Source organism: Macaca nemestrina, chromosome 16 (genome assembly GCF_043159975.1).
Source record: "Macaca nemestrina isolate mMacNem1 chromosome 16, mMacNem.hap1, whole genome shotgun sequence".
NCBI lineage: Eukaryota > Metazoa > Chordata > Mammalia > Primates > Cercopithecidae > Macaca > Macaca nemestrina.
This window is the reverse complement of record NC_092140.1, coordinates 97,846,090-97,863,179: the sequence shown is the minus strand read 5'-3', so window position 1 is coordinate 97,863,179 and position 17,090 is coordinate 97,846,090. Positions and strand designations below refer to the sequence as shown.

At 40.3% G+C, this 17,090-nt stretch overlaps 2 protein-coding genes across 6 annotated transcripts in view; one reads left to right on the top strand and one right to left on the bottom strand.

Moving 5' to 3' along the window:
• LOC105490191 (uncharacterized) overlaps positions 1 to 17,090 on the top strand; it is a 293,460-nt gene that overhangs the window by 132,312 nt on the left and 144,058 nt on the right. The gene's annotated exons all lie outside the window — the stretch shown is intronic.
• LOC105490192 (fms related receptor tyrosine kinase 1) overlaps positions 1 to 17,090 on the bottom strand; it is a 196,491-nt gene that overhangs the window by 125,651 nt on the left and 53,750 nt on the right. For both annotated transcript variants that reach the window (XM_011755594.3, XM_071081506.1), the window contains exons 4-10: positions 13,633 to 13,757; positions 9,474 to 9,636; positions 9,235 to 9,371; positions 6,551 to 6,725; positions 5,472 to 5,589; positions 2,846 to 3,015; positions 2,253 to 2,412 (exon numbers count right to left, since the gene is read on the bottom strand). In XM_011755594.3, the coding sequence (XP_011753896.2) occupies positions 2,253 to 2,412; positions 2,846 to 3,015; positions 5,472 to 5,589; positions 6,551 to 6,725; positions 9,235 to 9,371; positions 9,474 to 9,636; positions 13,633 to 13,757 (1,048 nt within the window). The remainder of the gene's footprint in view (positions 1 to 2,252; positions 2,413 to 2,845; positions 3,016 to 5,471; positions 5,590 to 6,550; positions 6,726 to 9,234; positions 9,372 to 9,473; positions 9,637 to 13,632; positions 13,758 to 17,090) is intronic.

Genomic DNA, 17,090 nt, shown 5'->3' with positions numbered 1-17,090 from the left:
ACTGAATCTGAGTTAATCTAAGTATATACAAATACATTTACATAAAGACATATTTGAGAACTTTTGGTAATTAAAGAGGGCTTCATTTATCTGTAAATTTTAGCTTCATCTCTCTGACAGGGTGAAAGAGTGGTTCTGTTTATTTTCTAGTGTACAAAGTTTCTACGTATATTTTTGAAACATTTCTAGTTAACTGTACTGATTTAACCACCAAGCACCAAATCTGGGTCTGACACAGGTAGGCTACTCAATTAGTACCTGCTGACTAATGTACATCAAGTTCTCATTCTTGTACATCAAAGATGTGTACATTTTTGGCAGATACTTTCAAGCAGCAACATATTAAAGAAATAAAGCATATGCAACCTTAAACTTTCATTTCTGATCAGTCTTGTAAGTAGTGAAAAAAAATGCCTTTAACAGAGAATAATTCAAATGGCCAACAAACATTTAAGGTAATGCTCTGAGTCTTGAGACCACTCTGAAAGGAAGAAGACATCTTTTTAGGCCTTGGCGAACTTACTGCATAACACAGAAGAAAGATCCCATATACCACAAAGAAACTGGAAAGAAAGCTAATGTTTACGAAGTTCCATTTGAGCTGGCCTCATTCTCCAAATCACATTTTATCAGCATCACTTAAACCCAAATTTATAACATTATGTTCTATCATTCATAATTGTTATTTTCTAACATAGTTACTAGTTCTAATCCTAGAATAGAAATTTTAGATTTAATATTGCCAAAACAAAATGTAAATATATTTAGAAAAGGCTCTGTTATTCCAGAAAAATTCAACTCTACACTTTTATCCCAATCAAATAGCTTCAATTATTTAGTTATTTTTTGATTTATTTGCATGTTAGGTTGGCACATATGTCAAGACCCTAGGAGGATGGGTCCATTAATATTGATGCATACCCCAAATTTGCAAAATAGTATAGAATTTCAGTAGATCTCACTGTCTTTTGCGTTAAACATTCACAGTCGTAAAGAAGATATTTAAGAGTTTTAAGTTCTTTATATTTCTATTATTAGAAAATGACAGTCAAATGAGAAATCAGATGTGTGGAAATAGCTACTTTCCAGGAATTCCATAACTCACCAGTAACTTTCCACTCTGAGAGTAATACACCCTAAGCAAAACGAGTTGGAATTGTGGGAATAATCTAGAAAATAAAATAGCCACTTCTATCTGTTTACATTAGAATTATGCTTTGTTTACTTTTCCTATCAATTTTTTTTTAAATAACAATCCTCCTGAACACTCTGCAAGTGAAGTTAAAAGTAAAAAGGAAAATAGTTTGGCATAATGATAATTCTTGGGCAGTTTCAATAATATCTTATTGTTGCACCTATCAATTCTATTCCTGTTCTTCAAATTAGCTCCCATGAACTATCCTTAGTATCATTCCTGTAGACTAAACAAAAAGAGGAAAAAGCAAACAAGGCTCAGTCATCAACAGGATGCAAAGAAATGTTGCACAATTAGCAGAGGGTGGGGATGTATTCGCTTAGCAAATATACACTGAGCATCTACTGTGTGCCAGCCTTCACCCAGCCTAAAGACACAGGGGTACTCTCCGCCAGCTCTTGGCTTAGAGAGACAACCCTGTGTGCGTCGAGCGATGTAACAATGGTGTGAACAAAGTGCTGTTCATACTGAGGAGGAAGACGTGATTCTGAATGAGGCAGTCAGGAGGGTTCACAGAGAAGGTGATGTAAGAGCTGAGCCATGGGGTTTGATAAGTAAGGCCCTCTTAGGAGGCAGGCAGTGGGTGGAAGTGCATTTCAGACAGATGGAAGAGCAAAGCCCAAAAGGAGGAAACATAGTGATCATCGGTGTTGGGAAGAACTTGGATCATATCCAAAGAATAAAAAATGAACAATGGGAACGCGAATGCAACTGACATAGTGGTATAGCCAAAGTCTAGGGATCTTCAATTGAGAAACAGGATACCAGAGTTCCAACCTGAGCTCATATAACAGTTCATGGGAGGACCTTAGTTTTGTGCTTGTGCTTCTAAAACTGTAAACCAGAGAGAAAAATTATGAAATTGTTAGCCAATGGCAAGGTATATTCAGTAAGAAAGAAGAGTAGCTGTTGCCCACCTTTTTCCAAGGCAGGGAGAGCCTTGCCTTAAATATACAGTACACCCCATCTGCAGATTCTCATCTGTGTCCATTAAAAAAATCTTAATTCCAGGTGTCAAAAAGTATTTGAAAGTTAGTCAAAAACTGACTGTCCCTACCTTGCTTCAGAATGATTATGGTTACAGGGGCGCCAGCACCACTTGATTGTAGGTCGAGGGATACCGTATGCGGTACAAGTCAGGATTTGTCTGCTGCCCAGTGGGTAGAGAGCTGGGTCTGGAAATGATGACACGGCCTTTTCATAAATCTGGGGTTTCACTGGAAAGGAGATGAAGAACGGGACAGAAGTCAAGAGCTGTTCTAATGACTTTCTCCTGGGCCACACATGAAGGACCACATTCTCACTGGTTTGGATGTCAGGGAAACAAACAAGAAACAAAAAACAAGTAAACTCTCCTATTTGTCAAGAAAATGCAGATTTTTAAAAATAGTAGCAGTGTTTTGAGAATATTAATAATTTGATTCCATGGTATGTACATTGTGATTACAATGATAAAAGATCATGCTGCCTATGGAATACAACAAACAAACACGAGATTGTTGAAGATGGGAACTTAACATTAAGTGTTTTTTCAAATGATTATTTGAAATTTTGTTATCTTTGATGTTGTTATGCTGATTTTTGAATTCATAAGTGTTCACTAATTTGTTTCCTACCAGAACCAGAAGAAAGCCTGAGCAGCAAACTTACCATTGACAATTAGAGTGGCAGTGAGGTTTTTGAACACATTTGACTGTTTTATGCTCAGCAAGATTGTATAATTCCCTGCATCCTCTTCAGTTACATCCTTGATAATTAACGAATAGCCCCGAGTCAAATAGCGAGCAGATTTCTCGGTCGCAGGTAACCCATCTTTTAACCTGTGGTTAAAAGCATAATCAGTAAGTCATTTCACATGGCCTCGCAATATCACTTTGGTAACACTGTCATTTAAGTTTTTGAGCTCAATTTGACCAGTTCTTTCTTTCTTTCTTTCTTTTTTTTTTTGAGACAGAGTCTCACTCTGTCGCCTAGGCTGGAGTGCAGTGGCGCAATTGCGGCTCACTGCAGCCTCTGCCTCCAGGGTTCAAGCGATTCTCTGCCTCAGCCTCCTGAGTAGCTAGGATTGCAGGCATCTGCCACCACGCCCAGCTAATTTTTGTATTTTTAGTAGAGATGGGGTTTCACCATGTTGGCCAGGCTGGTCTTGAACTCTTGACCTTGTGATCCACCCGCCTCAGCCTCCCAAAGTGCTGGGATTACAGGCGTGAGCCACTGCACCCGGCCTCAAGTTGACCAGTTTCAAATCTTTGATCATCAGTGTTGATTTTTAAAATGTAGCCATTAACTTTTCAGTAAAGGCAGATATGCTTTTTAAAACACTTCATGTTTACTGGCAAGGAGGAAGAAATAAAGCAAGTGAAGATAGAAAAACAGTAGCTTAGTGTGCCCACAGGGATACCGGTGGCCGCTGGGACTTAAGGATTAACCCAGAGGCAGGGGCTCTGATTCCATCCGAGATGTTTTTCAGAGTTTTCCACGAGGCTCCATCAGCAGTATAAGGGCCATTGTAAGTCAGATCAACTAGATCACTTCTCCAGATAAAAATACAAATAGACTTTCCTATTGTGGTCTCAGGTGGAGTTCTTATTAGTTTTATAAATGGTCACACCAGTTGTCCCTTTCAGAAACTAGAGTGAAATCAAGATTATCAAGATTTCTCCTCTGAGGAAGAACAGTTAAGGTGCAAAACAAACAGAAAGCATAAACTTAAAAAAATTTTAACATAAAATTTTAATATAAAAACATATTAAATACTGAATCGATGCATTGATATCATTCTATTGCACACGGAACTGACAGTCAGAGCCTGGATGCTTGACCTGGCTCTGCTACTCACTGCAGGCTGCTGCACACATGACTAACCAGCTTGGGCTCCAATTTTCTCAAATTTTCTAGAGTTTCTCAAAGGTTCCTTATAACTCTAAAATTCTATGATTTCATTAAAATGCACAGTTCTTTAAATAGGCAGTTTTAATCCATTAGGAGTTTCTTATGTTCTGTATAAAGGTTTAATATTGGGAACTTAGTTCATTATCATGCATGATTATAAAGTCCTACAAACAAATTCCCATTACTAGTGTGTCTCAGATCCAAAGTAATTAAAATGAGGATGCTATACTTTGTGATTACAAATATTGTCTTGGTATTACTTTAAATTATTTCCTATCAACAAGTCAGCATTTTTGACGGTGGACTGAATTTTTTTAATGCCCTTGTGACTTAGTTACTGAAGAAATCAACACTAACAGATGAGCGTGCTCTCAGACCCCGGCGGAGTGAATGTACCTCCTGGAGTCATTAAATTACTATTCAATTTAGTATTAAACCTAAAAATTTACTACTAAATGTTTTTGATATTCTGAAGCAAAAAAGATCATTTTTCTACTGCAATGGCATGACGACATAGCACAAAGTTAAAATTTTCTCTTCAATTCCCTATTAAGTATTTAAGGGAACTGCAAACAAACACACTACCCTCATACGACATTGAAAGCCAAATCAGCTCTGGTTAGGGGGATTCTAAAATGGCACCACACCCCTATTGTATGGATTGTTTTGCTAATCAGTTTTGCACCATACCCTTTGTTTAAAAGGTAATGATTTGAGCCAAAGGTATTGGCATTTAACAGTAATTTTGTAAAATGATCGCAGATCATAAACAGATTACATTGTTTTACATCAGGTGTTGTACTAGTGTTTTAAAAAACTGCTGAAGGAGGTTTTGAATATATATCCTTCTAGCCAAAAAAACCTTAATTAGTTCAAGAAGGCCCATTCGTCCTCATCTTCAAATGAGTAAGTCTTGTCTCTATTAATGTTTGTTTAATTTTAAAACAAGACTGGAACTTTCAACCCAGCTGTACATAAAAGAATTATTTTCATCATTCTCATTACAGGAGTCCACTTCTTCAGGGTTAATAGAGCATGTTACATATTCAAAATGCTTCCTAGTCATTGTTCAGCACATCCCATTCAAAGAATGCTGACATTATAGGAAGGTTTAGAGATGCAGAAAGTTAACCACAGTAAGAGACTGACTAGACTGAAGTGAGCACTCGAACAAACCTCATCTCTTGCTTACCTTGCTACATTATTTCCTTTCCCCCAGCCCTTCTCACCTCCACCACCCAAGAATCTACAGAGTTCTGAGCTCTCTGGGGCTGTCTGAGGAACGTCTCTTGGTATTTTGTCAGGAATTGGAGTCATTAGGCTCTTGCAGCTTCCCACTTACAAAGCACGTCTTACACTGTTATGGAAATAAGTATGGTCCTACCATACAACTTCCGGCGAGGGAAACGCCTTCACTTTCATAGACAGCCGGTAAGACCGCTTGCCAGCTACAGTTTCGAGCACCTGCTGTTTTCGATGTTTCACAGTGATGAAGGCTTTATCTTTGAAAGGAGAAGTGATAAATACATTAGAAAAGAATATATTTCCATAAGCAAAACCTTAGGGCCTCATGAAGGGAGGGTGTAATCAATGAGTAAATAAACAGAGCTGAATTATGATAGAGCCTATCAATGAGCCTAAATATTGATCAAGAATAGGATACTTTAAAAGCACCGTAACTGGTGCACGCCTTTCAAATCAAATGGTATCATGTCCTAGCAACATAAAACAGTGGCAGAGCAACAGAAAGTAAAACACCTTAAATATCTCTATCACAATAACAAGGAAGTGGGAAGATATTTCTAAAAATCTGCGTGGCCGCTGTGAGAAAATGTTGCTCTGGGCACCCTAAATCAACTAATTTGATATCAAAAATCAACTGGAGAAAGACAAAAGGAAATAAAAGGCTACTGATAGAATTGTTCCACAGTTTCTGCCCTCCACACTGTTTCCTTTTCAGCAATGGAAATAAGGCTTTTAAGCATTTTCTTTATAGAATTTGCATACTGAAATTAAGCAACAACATTAGGATTCCATGAGAGTAAAAGCAGGGATAAAATAGCTTTAATTCTAAATGATTTAGCATACCATATTTTTATTTCTCTAATTCATGGTAGTACCTGAGAAATTTTTCTGAAGTAGTAAAGATAAAATTCATCATCTTTTTCTGTTTTGTTTATATAGGACACTAAAAATTTCATAAATATATTAGGTTCTAACTGAATTATTAGCTATAATAAACATCTAAAGAAAGGACTCTCTGTTCAATTCAAAAGTATTAAATTTAAAGAGTACTTAATGTGGTTTGCTTTTTGACAGGGGGAGGAGGGAACTATGGCCAAGTCGTATTCATTCATGATAATGTAACTCTTGGCCAACAGAAAACTGACTTATTTAGAGAACACAGACATCTACAATGATTAGAAAGCATAGCATGAGTTGGCAACGCTGAACTATGCTTACCATATATATGCACTGAGGTGTTAACGGATTTGAATGATGGTCCACTCCTTACACGACAAGTATAAAGTCCTTTGTCTTTGTTCTGCACTTTGTCAATAGTAAGAACACTGTAGAATATGTTGGCATGGGAATTGCTTTGGTCAATTCGTCGCCTTACAGAAGCTCTCTTATTTTTCTAGAAAGAAAACGTATAACAAATGTAGAAGGAGTGAGTGTTCATGCTTAAAGTTATATAGGATTTTAACATTTCTTAGATCATAACTTCGACAATAGCTTCTGTTTTATGCTAAGAATCATGTCACATCCACCTAGAGCACAATGTTTGGAAACTATATCTGTGTCTAGAGATGCTTCAAATATGTAGCCTAGTAGGATTTATTTAGCACTTAATTTTCTTCAAATGCATTTTCACATATACCATCTCAATTGTTTGTCTCAACAACCTAGTGAGATTGGCAGGCTGACTGCCCTTTTACTGATGAAAAAACTGAAGGAAGGGACCCCCTGGCCCAAGTTGGCCAGGAACTCAGGTCTTTTGAGCATAAATCTAGTGTCCTTCCTCTGGCACACACACCTCTCTACACAGTAACCTGTTCTGTAGGCATACATATCACACACAAACATGACAATCATAAGCCTTAGTGTCTGGCTTAATGACAGTGCTTCTCTCACCAAATCACTGTCTGAGTTTCCTTTTTTGTCTCTATTAGATATGAAGGAAAAGATAATGAGTCTTGTCTCTACTTACTAAGGTGGAATAATCCTATAATTTCATTATTTCACTATTTGAGCAATGCTTGCCCATGTTGGCTAAATCATAGTAAACGGATCTGGGGACATGCAAAGCCATCAGCAGGTTTAACCAAGACTTGAAAGGTGCTGTCCCAGGTTTGTCTCAGAGAAGAACAAGAATCAGTCTTAGGCTTCACAATCTGACCTGGCCACAATGACAGTCCTCCTCACTGTTTTGAGAAGACAAGATCACATTGCCTTCTCCTTTTTTTTTTTTAAGTGCTATATTTTATAACTAATAAGTTATTTCCACCTCTCAGTCCTTCCGCATAGTCATAGGGGCAGAGGGGAGGAGCATGGAAAAATGTCTTTGGGAGCTGTCCAGAACTGATCTTTGGATCGGGAGCTTAGTTCTCCTCTGTGCCACGTTTAATACACTCCTACCCACCTGTCCATTTACTTCCCTGTTGGAACAGACAGACACATTTTGAGGCCATTTTCTTCATTCTCAGCAATAACCAGAGAGAAAAGTCAATTGCCACTATCAAAAGTCAGAGAACTAGTCCCTTAACATAACAGACTGAGGGAGGTTTCTCCAGCTCTGTTTATACAGGTCCTACTCCCTTTGCCAAGCTGAGTAACACTGGTATTGCTTCTGACTTGGGAAATAACTCATCCTGTGTTTTAGAGTTGCTTCGCCCAGTACTGCAGCCACCAGCCACGTGTGGCTGTTAAAATTAAATGAAATCAAAAATTCATTTCCTCAGTCACACTAGTCACATTTCATCTGCCATATATGGCTAGTGGCACAAGTACAGGATATTTCCATCACAGAAAGTTCTGTTGGACAGTGCTGTTTTAGAAGATTATTAGCATTTAATAGATGTATTATAGATACTCTTACTTACAGTAGCAATGCTAGCAGGATAGAAGTTTCTTCCCTCTTGGCACTTATTGAGAATATTTGATTTCTATTAAAACCCAGAAAATATTGCTACAAGCCATAGCATTTTTATTTAAATGAAACAATACCACTCCTAGAAAACAGCTGATGACAGATAAGGCCTTAATGTGCCCCTACAGGGCACTCGTTACACGTTTTTGTTGCTAAATTATTCCATTTCCATGGCAAGAAATGTCGATGAAAAACAACACTAGCTTGGGGCTCATGCATTAATCTTTCATACATAATTTAATCATAAATTGACTTTGTAATTGGGCAATCTGAACGACATAACAAATGATTGTACTTGAGATATGCCGCATAAATCATGCTGATACACAAGAAATGGGGGCCAGAACTACTGTCAAAATTTCCGTAACAGTTTATCATAGTTTCCCCATGTATACATTTCTAAAACAATTATTGTTTGCAAGGATGTTCGATTTGAATAAGGGAACCCAACTCAGGCTTCATTCTTCTCATTTTTCTGAAGGACAGAATTGCTCCCCTGACACTTAACAAATGGAATATTGGATGACTGGGTTGTAATACCTTTTCCAAACATGTTCCAATCAGGTGCCTGACTGTCTGCCAGTATCCTAAATGAATGCACTGACAGAGACAGCCTCCTGGAAAGTTGTTGTTGTTGTTACAAAAGGCAGTCCCTGCCTGGCATTTAGTGATACATTTCTCTCTCATCTCTAAATCCTACAGAATAGTTTCCAGGAATGAAACAATCCCTTTCTTTCCACCTAGAATCATGCAATAGAAATACCAGTCTATGCTCTTCAAAACAAAACTCCCAGACATCAAAAGACGGTATCTCTGCATATCACACTCATGAAATGCCAGGCAAAGAAAGCACTCGAACCAAACCCAAAGCTGCTTTATTGACTAACACTGCCACAGGAATCAGGATTTTCTGATTTTTCCCATCTCAAAAACCCTGCGGGATTTCACTTGCTAAAAATACTGTCCTGCAGAAGAAATAGAAAAATGGGTCACTCACTTCATCAGGGTAACTCCAGGTCATTTGAACTCTCGTGTTCAAGGGAGTGGTAGCAGTACAATTGAGGATAAGAGTATGGCCTCTAAGTAATTTGACTGGGCGTGGTGTGCTTATTTGGACATCTATGATTGTATTGGCTGCAAGCATAAAAGAGAAATTTTTTTAAATTAAGATTTCATTATGCAGATAAAAATAAAGAGCACTTCGGCTTATGTTCATGCCTCTGAAGCATCACTTACTTTGTCGATGTGTGAGATAGTTTGTCTTATACAAATGTCCATTGACTGTTGCTTCACAGGTCAGAAGCCCTATTTCTTTGTACGTTGCATTTGATATGATGAAGCCCTTTCTACTGTCCCAGATTACACGTTTTCCATCAGGGATCAAAGTGTCAAGTGGAAACTGAAAAGGAAGAGGCATGCATTAACAAGGTCCTATTAGCACTGGTTGGCAATACTGTTTCACCAGCAGTTGGTGAAAACATGATTTTTCATCTAAAATGAAAATAGTAAAACTCTGTAGTTTGCTTATAACAAACTAGGTTAAAAACTCTAGTTTGTTATCATTGGTTCTTGAGTTTTTTTGTATATAGCAAAAGACACTTGCATTATGATTAATTATAGTAATTATGATAATTTACTATCAGCCTTGGCAACAAATGGCACCTACCCAGGATAGACCTAGTTGTCATATCAGACTTTCAGGGGGAGCCCATAACTCTTTGGCCTCCAGGAATCTTCATAATAAACTGGTCGGACACTCAGCAGACAAACCAATTAACAGGCCGGGCGTGGTGGCTCACACCTGTAATTCCAGTACTTTGGGAGGCCGAGGTGGGTGGATCACCTGAGGTCAGCAGAGACCAGCCTGGCCAACGTGGTGAAACCCTGTCTCTACTAGAAATACAAAAATTAGCTGGGCATGGTGGCAGGTGCCTGTAATCCCAGCCACTCGGGAGGCTGAGGCAGGAGAATCGCTTGAACCCGGGAGGCGGAGGTTGCAGTGAGCTGAGATCACACCACTGCACTCCAGCCTGGGCGATAGAACGAGACTCCATCTCAAAAAAGAGAGAGAAGCCAAATGCATTTTTTTCTACTGGGGCTGCCACATTATTCTCATTTGTTTTCATCGTCCAGAGCTTTTAACAAGTCATAGCTTTTCCTCCCATTTTGCATGGTTTACTGAAGAAGTGGCTGTCTTCAAAAGACTGTAAATAATTCCAGGTCCTCCAAGATTCATAACATTAACTTGGCACTCACTGGGATTGTCATTCTGAGGATCCTGCTGTGTCACAAGGAAGGTGTCAGCTCTGCCTCTGGAAGGGAAACTCCCAGAAGCTGGAGCTGCTGATGGTGAAGGCAGCCTTGGAGGCCAGAGACTGCCATGAATGAAGTGCTCTCAAATGCTTAGAAGTATTCCCAAGCACAGTGAGTCCAGACAGAAGAAAATAATCCATGATTTGACTTTCTCCTTATGCCTTCTTCTGACATCAAGAACGTAACGTTTAAAGACTACCAGATAAACACTCTGCCGTGGGATTGAACTTTATTTGTAAAGGGTCATTGCTCCATCAAGTGGCCCAGCCAAATTCCCCTGATGCCAGGTTGCCAGTCCAATTTCAGTGGTAGTCGATTCCCAACTACCACTATTCCTTATTCCCAGTTGAAAAAGGAAAAACAAAAATCAAATTACCTTCCCCCAACAGATTATAAAGGAAATACCAAACAGCCATAAAGAAGCTTGAAACCTTTCCTATCGCCTTTTAAAAAGTACACCCGACGTCCCTCTCTCTATCCAGTTGTCATTTATTTCTATTGCTCGCCGAAGGAGCTGATCTGGATTTGTGATCCTATGGCAGAAATTTCTAGTCCAGAAGCCACTAGTACCTCTCTTCTAGGGGCTGTGCCTACATTGGAATGTATTACCGGTGTTCCTTTGTTTGAAATTAATTACATCCTGTTTATGAAGAACTGAAAGCAATTAACGGATTCGTTTCATGTTTCACTATATCAAGGTGCTACCTGTAAACTTAGGAATGTATTCGGTGGGAAAACAAAAACAAAAACAAAAAAAACCTTCTCTTCTAATTTAGTGCAGACAAAGGAAAACCCAGAAAAATTTAAGTCAGGGACTGACATCTATGTTACTTTACAAATAAGTGAAAACAAGTATGTGCTGAATCTAAAAGAAAGGTTTGCTGACAGGCTTCCTCAGTACAACTTAAAAATACACTAAAATTTCCTTTAAAGTGTTTATCTTACTCTCATCTATCCATTACGGCTGTTAGTAGCATTCCATTGACAAAGTAACTTTACATTTAGCTGAGAAGATCTAAAGCAGTCAAAGACTGTAGCCCATCAGCTGTGGCCACCACCGCATGTGTAAGAATGAAGGCAGATGGGCAGGTGGATCTCAGCCTCGAAAGGGAGCCCTGGGCAGCAAGGCCTGTCTGCAGTTGGCCACAGCTCCGCCAAAGCAGGCATGTGAAAAGGAGAGGGAGGGGACAGAAAATTAGAAGAAAAGGGACAATAAGAGAAATGAAAGGGAAAGATATTAACTTCATGTCAGCAGAAATACATCATAGGTTAGAATATTTCCAGTACACATGTGCCAAACCAAAATCCCTGTTAAAATTTTACACTTCTCTTTCTCTCTTTTTAAATTGTGCACTGCAGATCTTAGGCAGAAAACAGGAAAGAGACTCCCACCAGCCCCAGATTTTTATATGGGAATTTTGGAATGTTCCTGATGACCAAAAAACCCACCTGCATTGGCGCGCGCATGAAAGAGAACGTTTCCCTCTTCACATGGTGTTTTCCGTATTAATCACACAGCAATAATTATCTCAGACTAAGGGGAGTAATGCCATGCTGTTGAAAACATGACTTGGTAATATGTCAAGTACAGTATTGGGTATTAAACTGTTAGGTAATGCTAAAGTTAACCCCTGAATAGGGCTTATCTTGTACTGAGATACTGATCTAAGTGCTTTCCATATATCACCTGACTTAACCTTTCTAACAGCAATGTGAGGTGGTACCACTGTCATCACCCCCTTCCTCAGATGGGGAAAGCGAGGTGGAGAGAGGTTTGATGACTCATTAGTTTGCCCAGTGATGAGTGGCAGTGTGTTCAGAGTGCAGGCAATGTGGCACTAGCCTCTGCTCTTAACCACCCTTGTCTTCCTCCTATACAAACTAGACCATTCAAGAAGGATGGCAGGAACACCGAATGAGAAGGCAAGATATTGGCTCAAATGCTCAGTATGACCTGGGAAGTTCCTGACACTCTGGAAACCAGAGTGTTTTTATCTTGACCAACTGAGGAGTTTGACTCCTCTGGCATTTCCAGCTCTGCCGTAATGACTGTCTATTTCCTGGCGATGGCACACAAATGTAATGGAGGCCAAAACCTGTCTCCGATGGACTATGTTGAGGGCCTACGTGAGTAACAACCCAGGACAGTGAATGCAAGGAAGAGGACGAGGAGACTTCTCCACCACGTTTCAGGACTCAGGGTTGATGGATGAGACTGAAAATCATTCTCTAAACCTTTCCAGCCTAACTGCCACCACTACCCGCACCAAACACTTCCTGAGTGCCTGCTCTGTGATGCACTGTGCGAGCTGCTGCTCTGGGGCAGCCTTGACTGTTTGTCTTAAAGTTCTAAGCTCTCAGAACTTAGCACAGTTTTCCATCTGGGGAGTTTTTATCCAGTTCTGAGTCCTGGTATACTCCTAACTCTTACTGCTGATTAATTAGCTAGAATGTCATATGTTTAGTTTTTGTTTTTCTTAGATTCTACCCTAAATGTTTTTCCTTTCCATATGTACAATTTACAATATAATATGAAGAAAAGTTTCATGTATGGTCTTTCCTCCCTTTTTTTCCCTAAGAGATGAAGTTTGGGTGCTCAGCAAGAAACAGGCCTTTTTTCACCAAGGAACTTGCCAATTCAAACCAAAGGTGGTGTCTCCTTATGCATGAAGCCAGAATGTCAATGCCTGGAGAACTGGGCACCCTGCTGACATTGTCTACTCTGCAGTAATCTGGATAATCCACTGTCTGCAAAGTTATTAATTTATGTAAGCAGCAGAATTGATTTTTCTCACATTTGCACACAGTTGGGTTTGTGGCAATACATAACATTTTTCACGATTTCAGTTCTTTCATTATTCACATCGATTCATGCTTAAGACACTATCATTTTATTCTATTTAACCACATCCATGGGCATAACTTCTAGCACGATTCCTTATAGTAAAAGGATGTTACAGGAAAGTCCACTGAGAAGCCCAGATGTCTGTAAGGAAATTATTCCGGAAAGATAAAACGAGTAAAACTTCATTATGCTTGTTTGCAGTAAAAGTATTCTGAGAAAAGCAGTGTTCAAATTTACCTTTTTTAAAGTAACAGTGATGTTAGGTGATGTGACCCGGCAGGGAATGATGAGCTCCCTTCCTTCAGTCATGTGTATAATTTCGGGGATTTCACTGTACATCTCTACGAAAGGTCTACCTGTATCTGAATGAGAAGAAAATGAAAAAAATATATATACATATATATATATATATAAACAATTGACACGCAAGCATCTAGACACCGTAGCTAGTGGGGTAAGGCAGCCACTGCCACAGTCACACCATTCTCCCTTAATGTAATCCATACATTCATATCTTTGTCTCTGAGTTTGGCCCTCTGTGTTTCTACCCAGAAAAAGAAAGCTTCCCTAATAAAGCCTAAATTCGCATCTGTTGTTGGCCTCTGATCAGATTGCCCCATACCCTGATATGCAATTGTGATATGGGGGGACCACTGTGGGAAAAGGCCTAAAAGCGCAGTAAGAGCGAAAGGAGAAAATTCTGCATAAACTTCTCACCACAGTTATGCTAAGTGCCTCAGGAAGCACCCTCCAGAGCCTTTGTAAGCGCTCAAAGGGCACAGATGCAGTGGCGAAGTCCTCTTCTTTGGAGAATTCAAGGTGATGCAGAAGTCTAGCAAGTTTAGGAGAGGATTATCATTTGAATGACAGAAGCATGACTTAAAGGTTTTCTAGACTTTTCCTCGGAGGCTAATAATAATGAACAAGAAGGTCTGAGCTGCTTAGGGGGAGGGGACAGGCAGGAGAAGTGGTGTTGAATGATGCATTTATTACATATGTATATTAGGCTTATTTCTTTAGTATGCACTACTTACCTGCTAATAGCAAAGTATGTGCAAGTGCCTGCAGAGAAGTCTGGAAAAGATTTTAAGCACCAATACTTCCTTAAAAAGCGTGGCATTTGGCCAGTCTCAGAGGCAAGGAGGATTCAAACACTTGTTCAGCTTCCCTGTAACTCCTCGGGGAACCAGAATGAGCCTGAGATCCTTTTAGAAACATTCTCAGTCTACCCTGCCCTTGCCCTCGGGAATCTATTGACATCCTCAGGCAAGGATCTCTTCAGGAGTCATTGTGTTCTGATCGTCCCCCATTTGCTCCAGCCTCATATACTAAATGGAAAGAAGTCCTGTGTGAACTCTCTCCATTTGCTGAAAGAACCAACCAGGCCACCACCTGCTTGCTGGTCCTGTCTCAGGTTTGTGGGTTATGAAACTCATTCAGGATGCTGAATGGAGAATGAATAGGAGAGAAACAAAAGCAGTAAGCAGGCAATGGTTGCCTAGACTAGATGGTGGCTACAGTGGTCATTATGGTAGAACTCTGTCCCCGCCAAAACAATATGCTGAGGTCCCAATCCCCCTGTACTTCTGAATGTAACCTCATTTCAAAACAGGGTTGTTGCAAATGTAATTACTTAAGCTAAGTAAGGGAGGGCCCCTAATCCAATATGATTAGCATCCTTATAAGAAGGCAGCCACGTGAAGGCAGACAGGGTGTGCAGACTTGCTCTATGTGCAGACAGAGGCAGAGACGGGTGTGATGCAGCAGCAAGCCAAAGAATGCCAAGGATTGCAGGCAATCACCAGCATGTAGGAAGAGGTGAGGAAGGGTTCTCCTGCAGGTTTCAGAAGGGGCATGGCCCAGATGATTTGATTTCAGGCTTAGAGTTTCCAGAACTGTGAGATAACACATTTCTGTAGTTTTAAGCCAAAAAAGAAAAAACAGTGGGCCATTGCAGTAGCCTGCTGAAGATGGGATGGTTTTGTGCACAGCAGTGTGGAATGGAGGCACAGATGTGAGCTCTAGAGAGACCCTCTCACCACAGCCCATCTTGTGTGGTCCTTGGCATCTATATGTTAATAATTCTCACTCATCCTCTGGGAAGCCTTGCTAGCCCCCTTCCTTCCTGCACCTGTCTCCACCCTAGCCCACCTTAGGGATTTTCCCAGTGTTCCCATTGATTCTGTTACAACACAGTCCACAGAACCGGCAGTGTTTTCCTCTGGGTACTTCTTGGATGCTAAGTTCCTAGAGGAGAGGAAATGGATTGTGTTCATGTCTGTCTCATGTGTGCTGAATGAATGAGTGAACGGGTATCCAACCCTGTCATTTTACAGATGAGAAAAGAGGCACAAACAGGTGAAATGAGTTGTCTAGATGGGCATAGCCAGGCCTGTAGGCCAGTTACTTCTGCCTCCAATCTACAGCCCCTTCCCCTGCAGCACCCTGAAGGCTGAACCTCTGGCTACCTTCTCTTGAAGGCCCCCATAGAAAGGGCTGCCAGCAGGTGACAATGATTTTTTAGAGATGAAGGCTGATTTCCACACATTCAGTGGGAAAGTAAGTGCCTCATGGTACTGTATAGTGTTGGAGAAATTCTGAAAAAGGACCGATCAAGGGATGGGGTGTGACAGCAGACTTTGGGGCAGGCTTTGATTTGGAGGGAGGCATCAGATCATGGTGGTTCAGAATACGCCTCAATGCCTGGGTTTAATCCTGGCTGTGGTCCTGTGTAACTGTGAAACCTTGGGGAAATCATTATGCCCTCTGTGCCTCATCTGTAAAATCTATGTGAAAGGGCTACAATGAGGATTACATGAATTAAGATATGTAGAGCACTTAGAATGATTCCCTGGCAAATAGTTAGCTGTTAATTTTCTTATTATTATTTTGACTCATTTGAACTTATGAACAAAGAGGGGTAGTGTTAGAGTTGGCAGTCAGGCAGACATGAGTGGGGCAGGAGAGTGCCCCTCCTCCCAAGAATGTCAGGTGACCATCAGGTGACGGACAGGTGGTTATTAAACTGTCTTTCTAAAATAATAATTAGTCACAACTGGCACCAGAGATAGACAGTCTCCCAACAGATAGAAAACACCTACAGCTGGAGATCAGCAGCTTCCTGATAAAATCTCAGAAGCTGGGCGAGCAGGCTCAGGCATGCACACTCAGAGGCCAAATGGCAGAGTTTAACCGGTATATGACTTTCCTCTGCGAATGCTCAACTGGTAAGGGAAAAACACCTCAAGTGAGCACAAACACAACGTCAGTAAACACACTGCGCACGCAGCTCCTCCCAAGTGCTGGCAGGCCACTGTGCACGTGGACAGCCCATCCCAAAGGAAAAATCAGGGGAGAGTAAACGCAAACCCTTTAATCTCTCAAGTTGCCTGCTTGGCCCTCTGCCAAGTGTAGTTTGCTTCCTCTCATTCCTGCTCTAAAACTGTTTAATAAACTGTCACTCCTGCTCTAAAATTTGCCTCGGTCTGTCCATCTGCCTTACACCTACTAATGCCCTTGGCTGAATTCTTTCCTCCAAGGAGGCAAGGATCAAGTTGCTGTAGACCCATACAGATTCACTGCTGGTACCAGTAGGTAGATATGAAAATCACAAATTATACTCATCATCTTAACTATCAAAAATATAAATATATATTGACATAGTGGCATAGAAAAAAGGATTGGAAACAAATATA